General features: G+C 41.1%; 1 protein-coding gene across 2 annotated transcripts in view; it reads left to right on the top strand.

The window, feature by feature from the left end:
* Positions 1-27,438, top strand: part of LOC142663195 (transmembrane protein 150A-like) — a 112,915-nt gene that overhangs the window by 24,714 nt on the left and 60,763 nt on the right. For both annotated transcript variants that reach the window (XM_075841611.1, XM_075841612.1), the window contains exons 2-3: positions 9,288-9,335; positions 27,250-27,321. In XM_075841611.1, coding sequence (XP_075697726.1) covers positions 9,288-9,335; positions 27,250-27,321 — 120 coding nt within the window. The remainder of the gene's footprint in view (positions 1-9,287; positions 9,336-27,249; positions 27,322-27,438) is intronic.

Here is a 27,438-nt window from a genome sequence, read left to right as displayed (position 1 = left end):
TGATACGATTTCTGACAGGCCTGCGGCTTCCTTCAGATCATACATTGGCGCTTTATAAAAGGGTATGAAAGTTCTTGCAGGCAATGTGTCTATCTCTGGAATTTATTAAAGGATGAATGAAGAAAAGGCTTTGACAATCACATGTTTTAAGGACCAGCTAGAAAGCCATATACAACATAAATTTATCGTACATCTGTTTAATAGCGTCTTTCAAAGGTTAATGTAAGACTTCGGTGTTCTAGGTCTAGTTTGTGTGTGTAGAAAAACATTGGTAAGCTCATAGACCAGATGTGTCCCTAGATGATAGACTTTTACTGGTGGGCTAGTACATTTTCTATATTACTGGATCCCCTCTTTTCATACTCAGTAGGACTTTTCTGGTAACATTGGACTCTTACTTCTGCCAAAAAATACTTTGTCGCGTTTGCCTTGGCCCTCTACATAAACACGGTACCGAAAATATTGTATAGAAAGTGTGGAATGTAATGGTTCCAGTAGAAAGTTATTTTAAATAAAATTACTTTTTATTGGTATGAGTGCTTAGATTATGGGACAACTGTCTTGCATTGATCAACAAAACGTATTGAATCATCTATTGCCTTTTTAATTAAAGGGGTTGTCCTGGTTTGTTTTGTTTTTTTGTTTTGTTTTTTTTCCCCAGAACAGCGCCACATTTGTTTATAGGCTGTGTCAGGTATTATAGGTCATCCCTTGGGGGGAAATATTAGACATGGCGGACCCTTTTTCTAATCTCCGATTACATCTTTTATCTTTTCCTTCCTTTTTCTTTTTCTTTTTCTTTTTTTTTTTTAAGGGAAGATGTCTTTTTATTCGTAGTTATACTGTCAATAAAATAACTGATCCCGCGTCTCGGCAGATCCTGTTCTGTATTCTAGTCTAGGGAATTATTTACTTTAATTGTTGCTCTGTGAATCCAGCCAATATTGACTCTGTTTGGTTGTTTGAAAAGTGTCTTCCGCATCCATTACTTGAGTCCTAGGATTCCCTGATTGCTATTTAGCCTTATCTTGAACTCTGCAAAAAGCATCTTGTACATCTAAATGGGGAGGACTGGTAATGTGCTGGCCGAAAGCTGGTTCACTCCTGGGCTTTCGTAGTGTTTGTTCCTAATCCTAAGGGGACCGGGATTCACTAAAGTTGTTACACATTCTCCTTTCTCGACTTGCTAATTTTTAGTCCAGCTCTGAATATTTTCATCTCCTCATTTTTTGACTTTTCCCAACAAGTCAACGTATCTGCAGCCCATGCACACACAATATTTTCAATTGGCATGTCATGTAAAATTGTATAACTGATTTTTGTTTTCGGGTTTAAAGGGTCACTTCACCCAGAAATGAAGACACTTTTTTTTTTTTTACCTATTTTTTAGTCTTCGAGAATTTTTACATGCATCTGAAACATAGGAATCTTGCATGAAAACAGGGATCCTTTTTCCATTTTTGGCTTGATATTTTTGAGAGGCAAGGCTCATGCTTTCTTGGTCTCTGTTGCTAGTAGAGTAGCATGGGGGAGGTTTGTTTTGCAGTAACCCACCCCTCAGCCATAGACCAATCCACCTTCAAGCTTTGCTCAAACCTTATGTTCATGTGGCTGTAGACCTAGAGGGTGGAAAAGGTGAGGGAGACGGCATGAACGCCTCCCAGGGAAATGGAAAGAAATGGCAGATAAAAACATGTGGCATATTTGGTCTCAGAACTACTTTTGTCTATGGTGTTATTTGGTTGGGTATGTTATTCAAGACTGCAAGCAAAGCAGAAAATGATGTTCCTCCAAGGCGTTGTCATTAACTGACTTCACTATATTGCTTACACATGAGAATGCAGAAAGCTGTAGGGAATCTGGCAGCCGTTTTGAGGCCTCAAAACTGCTGGCCGCACATTACAGGGGAGGGCATTGTAAACGTACCCTTTTGTTTTGGTCATGCAATTTGCATAGCCGAAAAAATGTTTAATTCCCACCAGGGCCGCGATCGCAGAGGCCACTAAGGCAAGCACTGGATACGCTGCTAGCCCCACCTCTGAGTTAGGGCTCTAGCGTTCTCCTGATTGGCTGTTAGAGCCGTCACTCAGAGCAGAGAGTGGCACTTGCGAGTGCCGCATCGGGGGAATCCAACATCAGTTTCTCGGTCATTCAACGTGACTGAGGCAAAGGGGAAGGTTTACAATGCCCTCCCCTATATCACTGTCAGTTTTTTTTTTTTGTTTTTTTTTAATTAATAAACCGTTCCGTCAGTGATTTGTGTAACTTTATAATTGGTCTTCATTAAAAACTAATTTGACCTTTTTTTTTTATTATTTTTTTTTTTTTTTAGATACCTCTGCTTTGCATTCTCTATACAGCGCAGCTGTTCCCGTCAGGTCCGCTGGACTGATGCGTACAGTGACCACAGGTCCTGCGTGTAGGACCAGCTGTCTCTGAACCAGTCAGGTCCACGGGACTGATGGCTTCTGGTCAAAATAAAAGCTACATCTGCTCTGTATACAGAATACAGAGCAGCTGTATCTCAAAAAGTAAAACTAATTTTTAATAAAGACTAAATATAAAGTTACACAAATCACACTGACTGAACTGTTTATTAAAAAAAAAATGTACCTCAAAGGCGTACGTAGCCTTTTAAACTAATTCGAGTGACATTTTTCTGTTAAATGTTACGACCGAGTTTAGAATTAAACATTCTGCAGCTCTCTAGACAAGGCCGGTCCACACTTCACCTTGGCTGTGCGTGACAATTTATTTTCTTGAACTTTTCACATGCCTCGAAGGCGTCCTCTTTGCTTAATGTGAACTGTTACTATATAAGCATTCATAAACAGTCCTTGCTCACTAGACAGAAGGCATTGTGGAGCAGCCATTCCTGACACTTGTGAATGCTGTGATACTATCTTCAGCAGGAGATGGCAAGCTTCCATGTTTATATACAGCTGTGGCCGTAAGGTCACCAGACGCCTTGCTATGAGCAGCATCTACATTGTCTGTCTGACCCCTTACCTTGGATGTATAATTATATACATAGTCCTATATTAGCCAAGTCAGGCAAGAATTACTGTTGTACTGTGACATGGATAGGAAGTAAAATGTAACTTTCAAAGTTCTTGTCATGTAGTAGTCGAGATTCATAATTTGTATGTGTTTCATAGGTCTTTGAAAAACAGTGCAACAAAAAACTCCTATGAAAACTGGAGTCTCTAATGAATAATTGTACTATAAACCTTTTCTGCCTTGTCAAAAGACTCCATTGTTGGGGGTTTTCTTCGGATCTCTGAATACTTTTATCAGAATCTCCCACTCCAATGGAACTGTAACATACAAGACCTATCAGAAGATGTTTAAAGCCTTGTTCCCACAGTGCAGAATTTGCATGTATTTTTTTTTTTTAAGCCATATCCAGGTATGAAACCTAAACCGAAGAGAGCTATACAGGAAGGCCTTCTAGTTCTGCTCTCTTGGATCCAATTCTGGCTTTGGCTTAAAAAAAAATTAAAAAATGCATTCCGCAGCAAATCTGCACTGTGAAAACCTACCCCTTTTTTTTCTTCTTTTTAGATTATTATTCATATATTTTAAAATGTTTCCATAAAAACTAGGTACAGCTGTCAATCTTCTAGCACCGGTTAGAAAGCAGTAATCTGGTTGGCTATTACATGTCCACTTTTAGTCTGCACCAGTTTATATACATCAAGCCTTTTTGGGTTCAAGGCTTGGATTAATAGGCCATACACGAGTTGTGTTTTTTTGGCATCTACATGCCCCGTAAATATTCACATACCTCTTGATGAATGTACAATTTACTTCAGTAGCGTGGGATAAGCAGAGGTTAAAATTCATCCTTTACGATCCTGGTTTCCCCCCAAAAGCTCAGTTTTTTTTTTTGTTTTTTTTTTCCCGTACACATCAGATGGTTGAGGGATATTGAATGTTTACGGCAGCTTTAGACGTGTTCCATCTGAAGGCCTCTCTCATCTACTGCTTTCATACTTTAGTGTAGAATTACATTTGGTCTTAATTACCCTACCTCAAAATACTTTTTTCTTTAAAGAAAAAAATACCTTAATACGCTGCTCTAAATAAGCCCTGTTTTTGCTTTGTGGACTTGTGTTCAAAAATACTTATAAATTGAGTTTTGTACTTTTGAGATTAAAAAAGAAAAACCCTCTCTATGTTCCTAGCTGCCTGTCTGAGGCCTTTACGTGCAATTTTCATATTAACCGTGACTGAATAGCTTTTCCTAGAAGGCTCTGAACAGTCTTTTTGTGTAGGGTTGTTTGCTTTGGGAAACCCGAAGTGCATATGCCTTAAATATAGATCTGAAAGAGCTCTTCTAAAGTAAGTAGCATGTCTCAATTCTAAATGGAATATTTGTCATGTGTTTTTACGTCACTCCACCTCTGAGTATGTTTTGTGTATTTTTTTTTATTTTTAGACCGGTTATACAGATAAACCATCTCCACTGACATTAAAAACTGTAAACTTTGTATACTTTGGCATAGTTTTATTAGAGCTTCACAACCTTTTTGTGGGTTTCTCTAATTTCTTTTAGCTCATTTCTATAATGTACATGTTGAGAAAAGATCTTTTGCTACCTGGAAACTATCAACAAAGTGCTGATTATGGACTTGGTTTTATTTGTTCACACAAAGTACTAGATAGAATCTTGCAAAAAGGTTAAGTATACCTGTAGCTTACCACAACTCTGAGAGGTCCAAGTTCAGGACTTTCAATCCTCCCAATCACTGTAGACTTTACCCCAAAGTTACCAATATGCCCAATAATCATTCGGAATCTTTAAATTCGAGTTTCTGACAGCGGATCTTGGACTTTTGGGATATCTTCCATTCTAATGTCGATACCAACTGCCAAACTGTCCCCAGTCATCCACCATAGGGTAAAATAAAGATTAGGTAGGTTGGAATTTAACCGATCCTATTTTTTATTTTTATTTTCCTCCTGGAGATCAGCTTTTGAAAAAATACTGAGTTCAGGACTAAAAAAAAACAGCTCCTTCTCCTGAGGACTTGAATCAGTCTTGTATTACGCCATTAATCTGGCATGTGTTGCTGCCCACACCTTCTCCTGGTGATAACCTCTCATTGCTTGGGTTTCACAGTGTAAATTGGTTGCATTCTGAAGGGGGAATCCATGTTAGGCCGGATTTACACGAGCGTGTGCGTTTTGCGCTCGCAAAAGGTACTTAACCGCTCCGTGTGTCAGCAGCGTATGATGCGTGGCTGCGTGATTTTCACGCAGCCGCCATCTTTATGACACGCGCGTTTTTTTTGTTTTTTTTTTACTTTTTTGGGAGAATGCAACGTGAAATGCTGTCTAAAGATGATCACTATCAGAGTGTATGGTCATCTTTGTCTAATCTGCCATTCCAAATTTACTTTGAAAGTGACCCGGATGCTTGTGACAAATGTTAAATGGCCAGTGCTTTCAAATCGAGCGGGAAAACTGTCTCACGGGAAAAAGTAGCGACATGCCCTATCTTCGGGCGTTTGTCTCTGACCTCCCATTGACATCAATGGGAGGCAGAGAAAGCGTATTTCATGGCGTTTTTTGCCCGCAGCGCTCAATGGCTGCGGGTGAAAATCGGCGTGCAGGCAGAGCAAAATCTGCCTCAAAATTCCAAATGGAATTTTGAGGCAGATTTTCTGCCCGCAAAAAACTATGTGTGAACCCAGCCTTATAGCTCTACCGCCCATAGACATGTGCCTTGTAAGAAATCTTGCGCTAGGTGATATTGGCATTTTAAATTTTTATAAACCAATAAAATAGAGAACACGGTTATTCAATTGTTATAGATATTCTCTATAATGAGGGGGAGAGAGATGAATGGGATTTCTGGCAAAAAAAAACAAACATATTTATTTTTTATTTTCTTGGTTCAACGTGAATAGTGAAGGACAACTGTAAAAGCCGTTAGTACAACGCATGTATTTGCATTTGTCCATTTTATTTTTTTCTTTGGATAATATGGCATCGTAACAACAGGTCCTTCATGCACCACTGCATTATTTCCACCATTGGGTCACTATTCGGCTATATTGAGATCAACGTGTGCAAAAACATCATATTCGCACCCGTGCGGAACCAGTTTTCACGGATCCCTCATAGACTTGTTCTATTTTTGTCCATTTTCACGGATCCCTCAATAGACCTGTTTTTACAGGCCCTTCAAACGGCCTGTTAATAGAACGGCTGCGTACAGCCCCATTGCAATACGTGCAGCCATGTGATGGTCGTTAAAAACCCCCCCCAAAAAAGTCCGCCACACGGACTATTTTATACATTTGTCTAAACTAACTTCTATTTCCACAATAGCAAAAACCCAGCCAAAAACATGTTTCCCCATCCATAAAATTGTATCCTGGGACACCTGCTTGTTTGGGTGGTGGACCTTTCTCTTATTTTTATCATGGCGCACAAGTGTTTAATAGCATAAAACTCTAGCCAGACTGTTAATATATATTACCGATAGCAGTTAAAGAAGTGCAGGTCCTAAAACAATCATGCTCTTTTTATAATGCTATTTACAGTTCTCATGCCCTTTTCTATATGGAGCCGCTAAAATACTATTTCCAGATGTTAGATGGGTTGATCCTGTTGGCCTCTTTCTTTCCTATCCTGAAGCAGTTACGTTTTCCGGTTTCTGCAGAATGGTTGTCTGGCTTTTATTTTATTTTTTTTCCGTGCCAAAATCATATTGTAGGTAATAAGCTAGTTTTTGGTTATTAGTATTTCCTTGCTTACTATACGTTTTTCTTGAAAACCAACTAAGGGGCCTGGAAAACTTGAGTTCTATCTTAGTTTTCTTAGAAATGGCAGGAATGTGAGGATGGCCTAGATAAATGGTACACAGGGAAAGAGATACCTGGCGCTACGGTTCAAGATATATAGTAAATACAACCGTTGTAGAAAACCTAATATGTAGTAGGGATGTCACTATACCAGAATTTGGACTTCGATACCAATACTTCGTTTAGTATTGCGACTTTGATACCAAAACGATACTTTTGCCAACCGTAATAATAAAAAAAAAAAGTTCTTCCATTTTCTGATGTGATGCGCATGGTGTGATGATGAATTTAACCTCCACGCGCCTCAAATTAATAGTAATTAACCCCATCATGTTTCCCAGTCATAATGGACAATGTTGGGTTAATGTGTAAGGTACATGATGGGGTTAATTATTATTAATGTGAGGCACATGGAGGTTTAATTAATCACACCTCGTGCCTTATATTAATAAGTGAAAGTAGTTTTTATTTTTATTTTTTTACAGTGTACACATCATAAATGACGCAAAAAAAATTGTTGTACAGGTTTACGGCAGCGCCAATACCGAATCTGGATGTTTTATGTATTGAAACTTATTTTAATGTTTATTTAAAAAAAAAAAAAAAGTATACGTGGATTTTTTTAAATTTAATATTTATTTTTAAACTTTAATGTACTGGCATATTTCAGATATATATGCCAGTACATTGGCCTGTGTACAGATAGGTATGTCCTAACAACTGCCTGTGTACTAAGTATTCCCTAACAGGAGATATGGTAAGACAGCCCTGGGGTCCTTCAATAGACCCTGGGCTGTCTGCCCATATATGGTATGGCCCTCGATCGCGTCACAGGAATTCCCTGTGACGCGATCTCACTTCCTCCTGAATACTGCGGTGGTGGTCAGCTTTGATCGCAGCATTCAGGGGAATAACGGCGGAGATGATAAATTTCTCTGATCTCCGCCATTATGGAGCGGGGCTGCGGCTGTGTAATACAACCATTGCCCCGCTCCTGACAATGTGCGGTCAGCACGAGGTGATGCGGCCAGCGCTGCACTAATGAGCGATGGCGCAGGCACTGAAAACAACATGGGGGTATTTTGCAGTGCGCCCGCCATGTTTGGTCTTCAGTGTCGCCGCTGATTAGTTCAGCGCCGGCCGTATCACATCATCCTGACGGCGCGCACTTGTTAGGACTCCGGAGCATGGCAATGACTGTACCACACAGCCACAGCCCCGCTGTCATAAATTCATGTTACTATACTGAGCTGTGCGGCCGCACAGCTAAGTATCGAAATACATGAAATAACGGTATCAAACCGTTTGGGGATGCACAGTATCGAAGTTTGTAGTATGTAGTACTACCAACACAAGGGAAATGTGCGCTTTCCAGGAGGAGAAGCAATAATAGCGTTCATAATGGGAAATGTTCTCTGTGAGACAGTGACTGTTCTGTTGCTCTATTGGGGTTACATGAAAGGTCGGTGACGGTGAGCAGTCACCAGCATAAATAACAGAACAACAAATATGTGAACTTCTATTTACTGTTTTAATCTGTATATTTAACACCTATAGGAACAAATTTAGGCTTGCGGCAGAGAGTGTTAAAACTGCCATAGGGATAAAAAATGTTATGGCCATGTTTAGGGGTTCTGTCCAGATGGGGGATCAGATGGTCCAGATAATGTTGACATCTTGGGTTGATTAGGTGTTTGGGCCCGTACAAGAGGGTATTAATTTGTCCACCAGTTTCCATTTGGGACGGCTATATTGGGAAAATGTAGTGCCTGCAAGTGGAAGGCTCAACAGGGTCGCCGAATGCCCAGCCTTAGTGACGGTCACCAAAAGAACAAATCTCTAGTGGTACAAGCCACTTTGACAGGCGGGTGGTGGAGGGACTTTCATTGCTACGGTGTGGAATGGAGGAGATTTTGAGGCCTATGTAACTGAAAGAACTTGGTTTTCTTAATATAATCCAATGAAGCTGAAGTCGGTCTTTATATGGCTATGGTGTTACAGGTCTGACCACGTTATTTTGGATTATTGTTTATATTTTGCAAAGATCTGCCATGTTATAAGCCAAAGTGCAAGCAAAAAATACTTTCTTAGGACTATGTCCTCATGTGGTTCATAATCTAATTTCCCCATTTCTAACGCACACACTTTGGGACTAATTTCATTGGGCATTACTAAATTGAGTGGAACCAAAGTGCTTACTAGTAACGCACAAGACCACGTTTGTCACTGGTTCCTAGAAAGCTGAGTTTTCAGTTAATTTAGTTTGCAAACTTGTTGATCTGCACTTTGTCTAGGATTCTAGGAATTTTCTAACCTATAGTGGAATATCTTGCTAGTTTATGTATCGGAATGCCTTCATAACATGTTAGATTAAAACAAGGAGTTACTTGTGCAAACAGTTATAGGCATTAAAATAAACCTAACCATTGGCACACACATAAGCTAATGTTATCTGTCTATCTTGTGTTACAGGTATGCCATGGCATTGTCGAACAGCCACATTTGCCCTGTGTCAAACTGGTAAGAACTCTCCACTGAATCACAGTTATAATTTGCTTCTATTGTCTTCATAACCATTGGTTATACAGTTAGGTCCAGAATTATTTGGACAGTGACACAATCTTCTTCATGATTTGGACTCTGCTGCCACCACATTGGATTTGAAATGAAACAACTGAGATGCAATTGAAGTGTAGACTTTCAGGTTTAATTCAAGGGGTTGAACAAAACTATCCTGTGAAACGTTTAGGAATTGCCACCATTTTTCTACACAGCCTCCTCATTTCAGGGGCTAAAATATAATTGGACAAATTAACATTACCATAAATAATATATATATTTTTTTAAATAATTTGTAGAGAATCCTTTGCAGGCAATGACTGCCTGAAGTCTGGAACCCATGGACATCACCAAACGCTGGGTTTCTTCCTTTGTAATGCTTTGCCCGGTCTTTACTGCAGCGTCTTCAGTTGTTGCTTGTTTGTGGGTCTTTCTGCAGCTCGATCTGGTGATGGACTTGGCCATTGCAGAATATTCCACTTATTTGCCTTAAAAAAACCTCCTGGGTTGCTTTCGCAATATGTTTTGAGTAATTGTCCATCTGTCCTGTGAAGCGACGTCCAATCACCTTGCTGCATTTGGTTGAATCTGAGCAGAAAGTAAATCCCTGAACACTTCAGAATTCATCCGGCTACTTCTGTCTTCAGTCACATCATCAATAAACACTAGTGAACCAGTGCCTTTGGCAGCCATACATGCCCATGCCATCACACTGCCTCCACCATGTTTTACAGAGGATGTGGTGGCTTTGGATCATGAGCCATTCCAACCCTTCTCCATACTTTCTTCCTCCCATCATTCTGGTACAGGTTGATCTTAGTTTCATGCTGTTCCATAACTGGGCGGCTTCTTTACATGTTGTTTGGCAAAGTCTAATCTGGCCTTTCTATTTTTGAGGCTGATTTATGGTTTTCACCTTGTGGTGAACCCTCTGTATTTGCTCTCATGAAGGCTTCTCTTTATGGTAGACTTAGATACTGATACACCTACTTCCAGGAGAGTGTTCTTCACTTGGGTAGATGTTGTGAAGGGATTTTTCTTCACCAGGGAAAGGATTCTGTGATCATCCACCGTTGTTGTCTTCCATGGATGTCCAGGCCTATTGGATTTCACGAGATCACCAGTGCAATGGATTAACGAGGGAATAGCCCATGCAGCCCATTAAATAGCTTTTGTGATAATTGTCCAATCACCTCTGGTCCCTTGAAAAAGAGGCAGCTATATATTAAAGAGCTGTAATTCCGAAACTCCTCCTGAAATTAGGATGTGAATACCCTCAAATTAAAGCTGAGAATCTGCACTTTAAGCCCATATTGATTATATAACTGTATATTCAATATGTTTTGGTAAAATGCCAAAACTTGTGTCACTGTCAAAATAATTCTGCACCTAACTGTATACTTTTATATGGATACTGTCACTTCACTGATCAAGGGGTTTTTATTTCTTGTCTTTGTCCATTTGTTGCCTATTCTATCTTACTAAACAAAACTCTCCAATGGTAGGGAACTATTTTAATATTTCTTACCATGTATAAATGCATAAGACGGATTCCTGCCCCATCCTATCCTTTACCATACTATGCAACTCAAGCCCATATCACTCTACTTGTTTTATCATGAATAATGCTGTTTATTGGCCAGCAACTTTTTATGAACTTAAATTAAATAATGTGTTCTTAACCTCCTTAAAGAGGCTCTGTCACCAGATTTTGCAACCCCTATCTCCTATTGCAGCAGATCGGCGCTGCAATGTAGATTACAGTAACGTTTTTATTTTTTAAAAACGAGCATTTTTGGCCAAGTTATGACCATTTTTGTATTTATGCAAATGAGGCTTTCTAAAGTCCAACTGGGCGTGTATTATGTGTGTTACATCTGGGCGTGTATTATGTGCGTACATCGGGGCGTTTTTACTTCTTTTACTAGCTGGGCGTTCTGACGAGAAGTATCATCCACTTGTCTTCACAACGCCCAGCTTCTGGCAGTGCAGACACACAGCATGTTCTCGAGAGATCACGCTGTGTCGTTACTCACTTCCTGCCCCAGGTCCTGCATCGTGTCGGCCACATCGGCACCAGAGGCTACAGTTGATTCTGCAGCAGCATCGGCGTTTGCAGGTAAGTCGATGTAGCTACTTACCTGCAAACGCTGATGCTGCTGCGGAATCAACTGTAGCCTCTGGTGCCAATGTGTACTCGCTCGTCCGACACGATGCAGGACCTGGGACAGGAAGTGAGTGACGACACAGCGTGATCTCTCGAGAACACGCTGTGTGTCTGATCTGCCAGAAGCTGGGCGTTGTGAAGACAAGTGGATGATACTTCTCGTCAGAACGCCCAGCTAGTAAAAGAAGTAAACACGCCCAGATGTAACACACACAATACACGCCCAGTTGGACTTTTACTGTAAACACGCCCAGTTGTACTTTTGCAAGCCTCATTTGCATAAATACAAAAATGGTCATAACTTGGCCAAAAATGCTTGTTTTTTAAAAATAAAAACGTTACTGTAATCTACATTGCAGCGCCTATGTGCTGCAATAGCAGATAGGGGTTGCAAAATCTGGTGACAGAGCCTCCTTAACCCTTTTGACCGTTCCGTTTGGCGGTCTTTTAAGTTATATAAACCTTTGCTGAGATTTCCGCACCATATGTGTTTAGTAAGCCTGACAAAGAGAACGGTCCGATCTCGTAACGCGTTGCTGTATAGATGTTGGAATAAACGCATGAACTTTTATCACATTCTGTTTCCACGACTCATTTGCATACTTTTTTGGTGCACCTCTCCAAAAAGTTGTGCATCACTACGCCAGTGAAGGCAAACTTCGCTATTCATATGCGACAGAGCTGAAATAGAAAAATCTGTTTATTTCCACTTCTACCACCATTACAGAGTACCGTCTATGAACATAAAATTAAAAAAAGTTTTGCATGTTTATTGTCGTTTCAAACGCATGTTACATTGCATTAAAACGTAGCACTCGGGGGTCTTTGTCGAGCATACATTGTATTACAATTTGGAAATATTGAATTCTCCTGTGGTGTGTATCTTGTATAAATAATTATAACATGTAATTATTAGTGTTTATGACACTCACATCATGGTGAAGTTCATCCTACGGACTCTACAAAGGCCCAGGGGACATCCATTGCGCGTGGAAGAAAGACGTTTCAGACATCCATATAGGAAAGGGCTCTTTACAGTTACAGTAGTCAAACTATGGAATGCCATACTCAATGATTATTTACTGGCAAATGGCATTGAGGGTTATAATTAATCAAGAATGAATGACGTGTAATTTATTGAGAGAGGTTGAACTTGATGGACCGGTGTATGTATTTTTTTTTATTTTTTTTTCAGCCTATTTAACAATGAGTTATCCTTATTACTCATACGTAGTGATCTACCCATACTTTGAATTCTAGAGTTAGAATAGTGTGACGACTAGTCTCAAATATGTGCCTGTGTCTCTAGCCTGATACAGCACGTGTGCCAGCTCTAGGGATACACTATAATGAGCATAGGCGCTGTGCAGATACATATTGCTTCCATCTCTGTCTGTCCAAAGAGTATGTGAGCAACTTGACATGACATTTACCACTCAGGCCGTTTACAAATTACCATAGATGCTAGACATGGCGTTACTTAGATTGTCATGGACACTGGATGTGGCATATGATGTAGCATCCAGATGCACTGACCACTAAATTCGATCGGTGTCTAAAAATATATGCTCCATCTTTACCCATTAAATCAGAGCACTGTGTAAATAATACGTACTTTAGCCCATGTCAAAAGAGGGCAATATTGGCATATAATACTAGAAAAAGGACCACCTGCTAATCGGGGGGTTTAATTACAAAATGTCCATGGATTCCTCTAGGGTCTGAATAAGAAGAGTACTTATATAGCGTAATTGATAGTCATAATAAAAAGATACCATGTAAAAAATATAACCATAAAAAATAGTCTTGGTGCAATAGTAGCACCTGTGAAGGTGTCATTCCAGCATCACCAGGACCGCACTATATGGGATAGATCCCTTTTTAGAAAGTAATTCTCCTTACACATTATAAATATTTGCAAATGTAATACAATGTTAATATTATGTTAATAATAATATTGTTGACAAAGACCCCTGTGAGTTGACCGTAGCAATACAACATGTTAGAAATGGCAACAAACATGTCCGAATTTCTTTTTTTGTTCACCTGCGTGGATGCTGTTTTTTTTTTATTTTTTGGTATTTTCATTAAAGCGATGACTGGGGATTTTCAGACTTTGTGCATCCTTTATATGGACTAGGAAGTTTTCTTTTTCTAAAGTATACTGCTGAACCTTTTTATACGGAGCCCTGGAATGGCGGTCAATGTGGAGATAACCGCTACTGTTAACGCCACGAGTTTAACTGTCAAACCTAGGGTATTGTTCTGAAAACTCATTGTTTTTTTTATTTTGCTACAACTTTCCTTCTCTATGAATGAGTTTGGTTTCTGCGTGTCTCTCCGTAGGATACCTCTTCCCTTATATGACCTCGCCCACAGCAACATTGTTATCTTGTACTATTTTTATGAAGCGATAATCCAGCAACATAAAACAACTTTGCTGATGTTGGCTGTCATCATTTTATTCCAAGGCAAAGCTTACATGACACAATGTTGGAAGAGTGTCTGGAATGAAAGTAAACTTTGGCCCCATCAAAAAAATCTCAATAGAAATGTATAATGAAAGGTTTGGTTTAAGATTTTTGGTTAAAGTGGTTTGTCCAGGATTAGAAAAACAGCACCACACATGTAAATGGGTTGTGTCTGGTATTGCAGCTCATCTCCATTGAAGCGAATGTGGCCGAGCTGCAATACCAGACACAAGCTGTGGTCAGGAGCGCTTCTGTTTTTGGAAGTAGGCAGCCGTGTTTTTCTAAACCTGGACATCTCCTTTTGTTTTTTTTTATTTAAACAGGGTTTTCATGTTTCAGCAAATGTTCTCTGCACAAAATTTAAAGTTATACAAGTTTACAATATACTTTCTGTATAAATTCCTCACTGTTTTCAAAATCTGTGCTTGCTGTCATTTAATAGTAATCTTCATTGTTTACATCCAGTGGATAAAAATCTGCTCTGGTTGTGTGATGGAAACCGGTGCAGGACTATTTACAGGACACCGCTCTGACTAACTGACTGTAAGGCCCTAGTCCGACAAACTTGGAAACTCTGGCGTGAAAAATGGCCGGTTTTCACATCCGAGTTACCCCCGTGCGGGTCCCATTTTCACTGATCCCCGTAAGTCTTGAGTCTATGGAGAGATCTGTGAAAACGGAAGAAAATAGGTAATGTTCTAATTTTAACGGACCCGTCACACGGTCGGTTGAAACGGCTGTGTGAACTGCCCTATTGAAATACATGCGTCTGTGGGATGGCTGTCACACGGACATATACCACATTCGTCTGAATTCGGTATAACGAGCTGTGCACCTGTGTCCACCGCAATAAACAGGACAGGATTTTATCCATTATAAGTAAACAATTATGAACAACTATTGTATGACTAAGCTTGAGATTTCGAAAACCAAAATTTAATAGGAAAATTTGTAACTTTTAATTATACAAAGAATAAAATTTAAATGGAGGAATATTTTGATTCTAGCACATGCTGACTGTTACGCCATACAATGTGTAAACTTGGATAAATAATGCCGTAAATGAGGGTTGCTGTATAAGATCCAGATGGTTTGCTGTTAATGTCACTTTACCTGACACTACAAAAATCCTTTAATTTCTCATAAAATTCTAAACCTAGAGTCTAAAGCATATTTTAGAAGAGAAAAGGGGAATACTGCTTTACTGTAAGAGTCTGTAGACCTATAATCTGTCCCTTCTATGAAGTCTTCCATTTTGTCTGCTGAGCCTCCAACATGAGCAGTTTACACAGTTTGCCACAATTTCCAACCGCAGTCATTCATTTTCTTGCTGGCTTCACATCCATGAAATATATTTCCAGGTTCAGACTTGATGTTAGCAGATTAGCAGTTCAGTTTCCCTGTTCAATTCAATCTTTTGTGTCTTTGGGAAAGATTTAAACTGCCGATTTGTGTGCAAAAGTCTTCCAAGTCTGTAACGGTCCTCAATATAATTCAGTAGGGCATTATTTGGCACATGCATTTTGGTATACTTTGCTACAGGGAAAAGTTCAGGTTTTGGAGGGGTCATTTGTCAATTCACATTCACATAAATTTACCAGCCAAAGTGCCGGCTTACTCCATGACGTTCCAGCGCTGCTTTCCTCCTCCAATAGGAAGAAATTGCATGTGAGTGGCCAGTCCAACTCTCACGTATAACTTCAGTGCAGAGCAGATTTGCAGAGTATTTATGCCCTACGGAAGTTAACTAGACAGGATGACCAGAAATAAACAGTGATATCCACATCTCAGATCAAAAATAGCAGAGTCCTGTCCGAGTCGTGGCTTTCCTTCACCCAGTGCAAATACTTCGCTACCCCAATACTGAATCGAACCACCATGGACAAACAAGTGAGGGTTGTTGACAAACCCGGCACCCGGATAAAATATCCCACCCGTAGTGCCATGTTTGTTGTAGGGTAACCTATGATATGGTGTTTATTCTACAGGAGAAGCCGCAAAGAATGGGGAGAGTAAATGCAGAGGTCATGCACTACTATAGAGTCTGGGGTCAAAATTCTACTTTATGGAAATTGCTTTGTGGTGTGGGTCATGGACGTAAACTTTCTCCTTACTGTCGGTTGCTCCCGCTAAAACCATCTCATAACTATATGGTCAGGGCCAGTTTTAGACAAAGTGTGGACCTGGGCAAGGTTAAAAGTGAGGCCCCAAATGCTGAATTAGGGCCTGTTCACATCTGCGTCGGGGTTCCGTTGATGGGTTCTGTCAGACCTTTCCGTCAGGGGAACCCATGAACATAAAGCAAACGGAAACCATAGCTTCCGTTTGCATGACTATTGATTTCAATAGTAATGTTTCCATTGCAAATGGTTTCCGTTTGTCTCCGTTCCGTAAGGTTTCTGTTTTTCTGGTGGAAACCAAAGCGCAGCCCCCCTTGTATATAGTGCTACACATCGCCCCCCCTTGTGTATATAGTGCTACACATCGCCCCCCCCTTGTGTATATAGTGCTACACATCGCCCCCCCCTTGTGCATATAGTGTTACACAGCGCCCCCCCCTTGTGTATATAGTGCTACACAGCGCCCCCCCTTGTGTATATAGTGCTACACAGCGCCCCCCCTTGTGTATATAGTGCTACACAGCGCCCCCCTTGTGTATATAGTGCTACACAGCGCCCCCCCCTTGTGTATATAGTGCTACACATCGCCCGCCTTGTGTATATAGTGCTACACATCGCCCGCCTTGTGTGTGTATATAGTGCAACACAGTACCCCCCTTGTGTATACAGTGCTACACATCGCCCCCCTTTTGTATATAGTGCAACACGGCACCCCCCTTGCCTTGTGTATATAGTGCTACACAGTGCCCGCCTTGTGTATATAGTGCTACACAGTGCCCGCCTTGTGTGTGTATATAGTGCTGTATCCTCCGGCAGGATGCATGTGCAGACCAGCGTGATGCAGTTATGTTATCGCACCGGTCTGCGCAGGGAGTTTTCCCAGCGCCTTATAGGCTACAGACCTAATGTCCTAACGCCCATAATATTAATTTGTATCTGTGTTCTGAGGACGCAGATACAATTGAATGTGACTGTCGCTAGCACTGGGGCCCCCTTCGGTGCTAGCGACGCCACCGGGTATGAGGGGGCCTGTGCCATCCAGCCCATAAATGTTATGGGCCAGGCGGTGTGGGCCCCGTAGCAGCCGCTGGCAGGGGGTCTTAAGAGGATGGGGGCTTCGGCAATTGCCCAGTCCCCCGTCCCCCCCCCAAGGCCGGCCCTGACTATGGTAACGGCTCCACTGTCACCCTGGATTTCAACCCATTCGATCCCTTGGGCTACGCAGAGCTTTAGAGAGACAGAGGTGCCGCTGGTTGTCTCCTGCCATCTCTAGAAATAACATGGCCATTGCTATGCTCGAGCCGCACCTGCATGTTTAATAGAGCATGTCACAATTTTTCCTTTTCTGTATTGAGGCATACAGAGGTACATCTGTATTATGCCTGGAAGGTTGTACAGAGCTATAATATGCTTGTGTGCATGAGTCACACCCAAAGTAGAAGTCTCTTAAAGAGGATGTTCTTGCTTAGTGAAATAAGTTTTTCCAGTAATTGTTTTAGAATATTATGATGATGTAATGGTCGAAGTCAAAGCACGCTCGGTTTGTTTAATCTTTTCAAGTTCTTTAGTGTGACACCGCTTGGGTTTTTTGTTTTCTTCTTTTCCCACTAGGGTGCCTACACTCTGTTCTGGAAAATGCAAAAAATTAATTATTAACCCTTAAATAACCAGTCTTTTTGTACGAAGCCATTTTTTTTTCCTTCTCCGGATATGTCATAAATGTCAGGTAGATGCGGGTCCCACCTCTGGGACCCGCACCTATCTCTAGAACAGGGCCCCCTAAACCCCGTCCTAGCCTTTTCTGCTCATTCTGTCTCCCGGCCACTTCCTGATTACATGGTCAGGAGTTACGGAAACCGTGTAACTAGCTGAGCTAAGCTGTTTCCGTAACTACTATTCAGTTCTATGGGAGTTATGGAAACAGCATAGCTAGGCGAGTTCCGCGATTTCCATATCTCCCGACAATCTAATCAGGAAGTGGCTGGGAGGCAGTGTGGGCACAAAAAGCTAGGACTGTTTAGGGGGACCCGTTCTAGAGAGAGGTGTGGATCCCAGAGGTGGGACCTGCATCTATCTGACATTTATGACATATATCCTGTGGATATGTCATAAATGTCGCTCATGGGTAAACCCCTTTAAGTCCCAGTAAAGGATTTGAATAGGCGATCCTTTGATCGCTTCTAGAATGAATTGAAATATTTTTGTATTGCAATGTGTTATTCCAAACTGCCAGGAAGCCTATTCGCCTCTGCCAAGGCCTAACAGGCTTCCGTACATGGCAGGCCTGGAGTCCATTGCTAGGCCTCCAACTTCCATTGCACCCCGCGATCACGTTGCGTGGATGCAGATGTGTGCACAGTGGGAGCTATTAAATGTGGCATCCTAAGGGGTTAAACAGCAAGGATTGATCCCAGCCATTAAAGCAGGTTCTTGGCTATCATTACACAGCTGAGCACCCGGTCCACACAGCATGGGACACCTGTGCAGGGCTTGGACTAAAACTCCTTAGTGACCACAGAAAAAAATGTATTCACGGTAACTAAGGGGGTTAAGGAACATTTCTATATACACCTGATGTTAAAGGAGTGAACGTAGTGTCTAGTCTGAAAACCAAGCCTAAACTGCTGGGCAGCGTCAGGATGTTGTATGCAAGCAGCACTTATGACGTTGAAGTGCTGCTTCACATCGAAGGTCCCGATGATGCCTGGCGTCAGGACCTTGAATGAGCGGCGCTGGAGTGATGAGAAGAGGAGTGCTGAGATGAGTATATGTTTTTGTTTTTTTTAAATTTATTTTATGGGCGAAGGGGGGTGGTGGATGACGCATGGCTGCGGTTCGTGCCCCACCGTTTGTGCGCATGGTTGAAAGATGCATCACATATTTTTTTTTACTTCAGTCTTTCTTTCTATTAAGACTGGCATATGAAACACTAGTCTTAATAAATTCCCCTCTATGTCCACCTTTTGCAACTTTATGTTCGCAAAAAGGAGGGGACAGATGGAAGGGAATATAAGGTTAGGGTCCGACTACTCAGGGTGTGTTTGTAGGCTGTTACCATGGCAACACATAGGTCTGCATAGGAGCTGTACTGAGCAAACCATAGGGCTTTTTATATATTTTTTTTATTTTGTTTGCAAAAGGCCTTGGATATTAATGTAGCTTTTTTTTAATATTTCCGATACGTTTGAACAATTACAGGCCAACTGGTGGCGAAGCTGGAAATGTCTTTTGAATAGTGTAAAGCTTTGACCGGAGTCCTTCCTACTATACCGCTATTTGTGAAGCCATAGTGATCGCACCAACACTACTGAGACGCATTCATAAATGTATCTAAAGTTCAATATTTGCTAACCGTTTGGTCCTGGCTTTCAGTCTCTGTTGCATCTCCATTTTTCCAAGTGAGAACAAAGTGGCAGAATAATTTACACAAATAAGATTTATTTTTTACCTTCCTTATACCATTTGGACCCTTTGGGACCCATGGTCTACTCCATTTACTTGCCTATGTTTATCGATGGCCTTGCTTGTATTTATTTCAAATTATAAAAAATGTAGTTCTGGTGTAGGAAGGTCACCGCTAGTTATATAACCACTTTATCACCACAGTCATTAGGTTTATATCTAGTTTAGTAATTACATTGTGAGTCCTGAGAGATGATTCATAATGAGGACCGGATGAACACGTTCTAAAACCTAATAATGGCACCCCTTGCTCATTGGAACAAAACAATATAAGCTAGGAGGAAACTGCCGCTCTAGAGCTGACTCTCTCTCGTGTTTTGTGATTCTTCTTCTTTGTTGTTTTTTTATTTTATTTTATTTTTTTTATTTTTTAGAGTGGGGGATAATTTTCTAACCATACAATGTGCTTACGTCTAATTGCTTCTGTATGCATTTATTGTATGTTCTTGTCACTTATGTTAGGAACACCAGCCATGGGCACCAGGTGGAGGTACTTTTTACCTGTTGGCGCGATGTCTTAAAGTAAATTCTTTGTATACCTTAAAGTGAAATTTGTTTATGAAATGCTAAAATACAGATCCCTTCTAGTGTAACGGACTTCTACTGCTGAGACCACTCTTTTTTTTATTTTATAGTTGTGTGTGTGTGTGTGTGTGTGTGTGTGTGTGTTTGTTTCACCTCCATGACTTAAATCGTATTGCTCTTAGTGACTCATCAGAATTGTATTAAACCTGACAGTTCTCTTAGTAGCTGAATATCTAATTTAGCTCTGTACCAATATTCGCTATAAAAAGAATATACACGCCTGGATTATAAAAACTCTTCCTGCTTCCCTATGTTAATTTTGTACAGGCTTAAAATGTGAAAGATGCTCTAACTCCAGTCCAACCTGAATTTTCAGGTATAGCTGACTTATCCAATTGTGTAGGTTTTATTAGGCGTTCAATTTCGAATTCCCCTCTCATGACCACTGCAGGGTAAACATATATTCATAAAACAATGACATTTGAATATTCTAAGAAATTCTAATTGCTATGCACTGAAAGTACACTGCTCCTCAAAAAAAAAAAAGTTACTTATTGTGTCAATATTGACATTTTCTTTTTAATTAACAGGTTCCTGGATAAGTCATGGATTTTAGCTTAAAAATCTGGATGTAAAGTACTGATCAAATCTGCATTGAGTTAGTGGTCTGACAGTCTTCTAGAAATGTTGCAGAGTACACAGGTATACATCTTACGTAGGTCACAAATGTGGAGTAGATCTAGAATGACTTCTTGTGTTCTAAATGATCATGAACATAGAGAGAGGTTTATTCCGTGTAGTCTTCCACTGATGACATCTGTTGGTGTCTAGTCATGCTTGACTACTCTGGGGGGAGTGAATCAACTTTTCTACGCCAGTTTTCTTTTTTTGCCATTTCCGCCGTTCACTGCACTTTTTTCTAAAAAGAAGGTGGAACTTAGAGGAACGGCAGGCCATGAATTACCACATTGGCCATAATTTACACCAGAAACCAGAAAATTATAGCACTATGGTGTAGATTTCACTTTCTGACCTTTTTCTTTAGCTGATCGGCAGGGGTACCTTGTCGCCCCCCCCCCCTCCATTTTAAATAATTACTTTTACTAAGGATAGACCATCAATATATGGCCTGATTCACACGAACGTTGTATACATCCCTGTGCTGTGAGTGAAAACAGACCGGACATGGACCTATGCAACTCAATGGGGCTATTAAGACATTGTCATGCCCATGGCCGTCAGGCTTACTCACCTCCTGACGCTCTGCAGCCATGGATCTGCGAGCGCTGGCCCCAGTCTCCTCCTCAGGAGATGCCACCTCGGCCGGGTCCCATAGGGTGCGCGCGCATGCTCGTGCCCGCTCTTTTTAAAGCGGCAGCGCGTGCACCGGACTTTCATATTTAATTGGCCCATAGCACCCTGGACTATAAAAAGGGCTCAGCGCCTTCCTCCCACGCCTGAGCCTTGTTGTCGTACCCCAAGTTTGTCTATTCAAATGGTCTCGTAGTGGTTCCCAGTGTTCCCTGCTCCTGTATTCTGTATTCCGTGCTATCCTGGTCAAGTGCCGTGCTGTGCTCTATACCATGCCTGTCCTGCTTCTCCACGCCTGACATCTACCTGCTGCCTAGTCCCAGCCGAGCCTGCCTTGCTACTGTCCGAGCTGCCACAGGTACCGTATACGAACTATAGACAGTAACCTGCGCCCTGTTGGCCAGCTGCCATACCGCCAAGGCGGAACGGCCCAGTGGGTCTACGAACCCAACGTGACAGACATGAGTTTTCACGCAGTGAGTGTCTGTTGCATGAAACTCACTGCATGTCCTATTTTGGTGCGTTTTTTGCAGATCACGCACCCATTTAAGTCAATGCTTGAATATCACGGACCGCACACGGACGTCTTCCGTGTTCTGTCAGTGATTCACGCACTAGTTGCTAAAGAAATGCAGGGAAAACAATAACAAAAAAATGTACCTCCAAAACTGATGCCACACAACTGAAACACAAGAAAAACGCTGCGTTTTTTACGCACGTAAAACTGACCTATTCGTGTGAATATAGGCAGGGTTTCCATGGGACGATACGCTGCATAAAAACCATGCAGCTTATCCGACCTGGAACCCACAGTACATTCTGTCGGACTGAATTTCTGTTGCGGAAAGCAGTGGTAAAAACCGCTCATACTTACGTAGGCAGTTTGTTATGGCGACGTGTCACTCCTGCGTAGTCCGGTCCGGCCTCCCTGAATGATGATGCAGCCCATGTGACCGCTGCAGCCTGTGACTGGCTACAGCGGTGGTCACATGGGATGTAACGTCATCCAAGGAAGGAGGGCGTTCTGGGTAAGTGATTTTTTTCTTCTCCATAGTTGCGATGCCGTAAAAGTCGCAACACTTGGCTTTCAGTTTGAATCCAATAGGGAAAATCCGCAACAGAAAATCAACAAAAACACGGCATAAATTGACATGCTGCAGAATTAAATTCCACACCGCAGGTCAATTAACGTTTACGGTGCGTTTTTTTTCTCCGCAGCGTGGGCATGAGATTTTCTGAATCTCCTCCACTTTGCTGCTACTGTAAGTGCTGTGGAATTTCCACACACCATTCCATGCGGCAATTCCGCAGCATTTACACTACGTGGGAACCCGGCCTAGAAGTCCCGGAAAACCCCTTTAAAACGGTGTATAACGATTTTGTTTATTTTAAATACTGTAAGTGTTTTACAAAAGCACATTAGAATACCACCCCAACACTACAAGGCTGGAGTATACAAATTGACATTTTTGTTCTAATTTGCCAGTCTTTAGTCCGCATTATTGGTGAAATATTTGCTTTTAAAAAAAAATCCTGAAGAGTTAATCTTCAATGTTCTGTTACTTATTTATGTTTCTAAATGGCAAACTTTCAAAATGCAATAAAACCATTCAATGTGTGTCTGGCTCCTTTTCTTCCTTGTGAGAATGTAGATTCTCTAAGTGCTTGAAAAGAGTTTTTGGAATCTGTATTGAAGTTATAATGGCATAACGTGTAAAGCAACCTGCCCAGTCACTGATATTTTTAAAAATAAAGATGGCAAGTTAAAGGAAATATACCATGCGTTTTTTTTCTGTAGGTAACTTTTTAGATTTAGTCGATCCTGTTGAAATCCACAGGATCCGCCAACAAAAGTCTTCTGCCTAGCTCGTGTCTATAGGGACTTCCAGCTGCTTATCTCCTCTTCATTATTGGAATACCATTCTTCAAGGATTGGGTTTCCATGGTCCAGCGGCTGCACAAAAGAGATCACCCTGAATAATTCCAAATGGAAATTGAATGTGTGCAAAGCAGGCTTTCATTAGACTGGAGAGGTGGAAAGATGTTCCTTAGAGGGAATAATAAATCGCGCTTCATCACATGGCAGTCTGACAGAGGAGTCTGGGTTTGCAGATGCCAGGTAAATGCTTCCTGTTTGAATGGGTAAGGGTCCCGAGCTGTTCTTCATGGTTGTGGCTGTTGGGTAGCCTGGTGACTCGGTGATTTGCGCGGATTACTTGGGATGGGATCTCACCAAATTTGTATGTTCTCAGGCCTGCATGGGCGTTTTCCAGATACTCCGGTTTCCTCCCACACTGCAAAACCTACTTAAAGGTTTTCTACATTTTGAGAGGGGAATTGATGTCCGTGCTGACAATCTCTGTACAGCGCTGTGGAATATGTTGGTGCTTTATGACCAGTATGAAATCCCCACATTGTGTCCTGCAGTATATTAAAGACTGGCGTTTCATACGCCAATCATAATATAAAGAAAGTTGAAGTAAAATGTACCTAATTTATCAAGAGGTGCCATGGTAACACAAGCGCCACCCAATCTTCCAAACACACATACTAAAAACGTAATTAATAAATAAAGACCAAGAGACAATGCAGATGGAACAAAATGGCCGTGGTATTTATTAAGGGGTTACATAATAAATAGAATAAATAAATATTAAACTTGTAATAAATACCAAATATTTTAATATTAAAAACCAATAATTCATGACCTTGTCCACCCATAAACTGGGCGACTAACCCCCCACTAACAAGATACCGTGACAATAAAAGGGAGGGGGCGGAGCAATGATGTTCCTCTTCATCCAACTCGGACGGGCAGCAGACCACTCCAAAACCTGGGAACATATATTCAAAATTCCCGCCTTTTTTACCAAAGGGAACCAATGAAAATACCAGATTTTCCCGCAACATAGGAATTTTCCAGAACCTGTGCCTGCCAAGACCAAGTGGGTGGGGCACCACTGACCTGAACTTGACCTCATACAGGTAAGTACCAAATAAAAATAGGGTTAAACCAAATGACCTTTAATTAATGACCATAAAAGGAACTGAAGGAAAACAGGAGGAAAAAAGGGGGGGGGGCGCCGTGTTACCATCAGGGGCTACGCTGTCAACAGGCTAATAGCCACTATTCATGAGCGGCAGAAACTGCACAAAAATTGCAATTTTTACCACAAATTATGCCTTTCTAGAATTGTGCGTTCCCAATTTTGCACAGTAGGAGTAGCAGCGGCAGTTTTCTGGTGCTAAGTTGAGTGCACACAGCCCTAAACCCCATTTAACAACCTTTTGGTAAGAAATGGAAAACTGGATACAAGCAGGGCCTGGCACCAGTGCCCAACCTCAGTAATTCTATACTGGTTTAATAGATGTGAATCTTCCCAGTCATTTTGAAAAACATTTCACAGTTAAAATGCACATGTTGTGTGACCTTGTAATTTTATTGTAATTTCTACTCTTATTAAGTTCTCTTGTATTGATTTTGAGCTGTATATCGATTTTGTTAAAAAAATGCTCAATTGCAATTAAGTGTAAAAAGTACCCTGGTACTGAAGGGGTCTTTTATCATTGTATTATACAAGGATTAAGCTTTACTAACCTAAAACTGGAAAACTTATACAAGTGAAAGTAATCATACATTTTGTGCAGCTGAAATCCGCAGTTAGTGCTGGGCAAGTGAATGGGATTTTGAAAATCACATTCACACACTGCTGACTTTTTCCACGACTGACATGCGGTTTTAAAATTTGCAGCATGTCCATTTCTGTTGCAGATTTCACGCCTTTTAAATGTAATGGGTAAAATCCTCTTGTTACACATTCAGGTTCTGCAGCAGGTTCACGGAAGTAAAATCCACCATGTGTGGACCAAGCCCAACAATGCCCAGAAAAAGACATTGTTCATACGGCATCAGACTTGAACCATCAAAGTCTTGAAATAAATGTTTCAGGAACCTTGTAGTAAATCTTACAGGCTAAAGATACTTTCACACGGTGTAGGTACAGTCAGTATTTAGCATCCATATTTTTAAGCCAAAACCAGGAGTGGAACCTAAACACAGAATAAGTATAATGGAAAGATGCGGTCATGGCCGGCCGACATGCTGACTGCCGTCCAACTCCTACCTGTGGCCGCCGTCCCACTCTGCCCTGCTGCTCCATTGATGTTTCCTCCCGGCCGCCGTTGCTCTCCCGCAGGTACTATTCTCAGTGGATGCTGACCTCTAGTTTCTCAAAAGGCCAGCATGGGCCATAAACTCTACCTCTCCACCAGTTTCATTTTGATATGGACTGTTGAGGGACCCTTACCCACCCATTGCTCTGTGCCTAAACAATTAGGTTCTTTAGTCTCCAAACCGTGCTGTAGTGTACTTCTGACCCGTTAGTATTCTGTTATTGACCCGGATCGTTGATGACCGTGTATTGTCTGCAGCTCTGCCCATCCTGCCCTCTGCCCATCTACGTCTGAACTCATGCATTAAACTGCATTTTGTTACCATCTACTCCACTGCATCAGCTGTTGCTAATCGAGATTACTCCTGGGGTAGTGTCCTGGGAATTCTCCGCAGCAAAGTGTATAATGGAAGAATTAATTAAACTCCGCTGCTGGGTTTAGCCCAAAGCCAAATCTGTAGCAACTCTGTGCGTCTACATCCGCTACTACATGTGCGTTACAGATGAACTCATCCTGAAAAAAAAAAGTGCATGTCACTTATTGAGCCGTTTTCGGAGTAGTTTTTCATTGACTCAATAGAAAAACAGCTCCAAAAATGGCCATAAAAAACGCAAGTTGCTTAAACGGCTGAAAATCAGAGGCTGTTTTCCTATGAAAACAGCTCCATATTTTCAGCCGTTTTTTTATTAAGTGTGTGAACACAGCCTTAGAGTGACCTGACCGTCTTCTAGAAATTTTGCAGACTAAACAGATATACATCTTACGTAGGTCACAAATGTGGAGTAGATCTAGAATGACTTCTTGTATTCTAAATGATCATGAACATACAGAAAGGTTTATTCCGTGTAGTCTTCCAACGATGATATCTGTTGGTTTCTAGTCATGCTTGACTACTCTGGGGGAGTGTATCAACTTTTCTACGCCAGTTTTCTGGTGTAGAAAGTTGCAAAATGTGCAACTTTTGTGCCCATTCTGCCGATCACGGCACATTTCTAAAAGTGGGTGGGGCTTAGTGGAAGGGCGGGCCATTAATTACCACATTTGCCATAATTTACACCAGAAAATTATAGCGCTATGAGCTGGTGTAGCTTGACGGCCAGAGATGTACCAAATCTATTAAGAGGCATACGCCTTTTAATAATAAATTTGGTGCATTTTACTTCATCTTTGTTTATATTAAGACTGGTGTACTAAATAACCGTCTTGGGATAATCGGGGAATTTATTTAGTTTAAAGGAAAATTAGGGAATGTCAACAGCAAAAAAATTTGTTTAACTTTTCTGTGTGGCCTGAAATAAATGAACACTGTCATATAACAGACCTCACAGTTCTCCGGCTCCTACTGGTTCATTGTCTGTACGTGGCCCACTCTCTGCTGGCGTGGATTGTGGGAAATCATCAATGCAGCAGCGTTATTAAATATAAATGGGGTTAAATTTGAAAAACTTTACAAATCCATAAACACACTGTAAAATATGTTGTATTAACACAATTTGCGCAATTTGATAACATTATGTGATGCAATTCTACATTATTTTTTTTATTATTATTATTATTGGCGGTATTTTAAAAGTTACAGCCCTGTAGTTGTACATGTGTTGTTTTTTTTTTAACGTTTCTTATGTAATCGTTTGTTTCCTTGGCAGGGTATATAATCACACCTGTGAATCACTGGATGATGGAACTTGCTGCACATTAGATCACATCCCTCTTGTCAGGTAAGAACCGTGATGATTGATTTATATTTACTAATGTAGCTGACAAAATATTGAGTAATATTTTTATATTGCTTCTATTCATTATACAGATAATTGGGCAGAGAAAATCCAAATACA

Source organism: Rhinoderma darwinii, chromosome 11, assembly GCF_050947455.1.
Source record: "Rhinoderma darwinii isolate aRhiDar2 chromosome 11, aRhiDar2.hap1, whole genome shotgun sequence".
NCBI lineage: Eukaryota > Metazoa > Chordata > Amphibia > Anura > Rhinodermatidae > Rhinoderma > Rhinoderma darwinii.
This window is presented reverse-complemented; position numbering and strand designations above follow the sequence as displayed.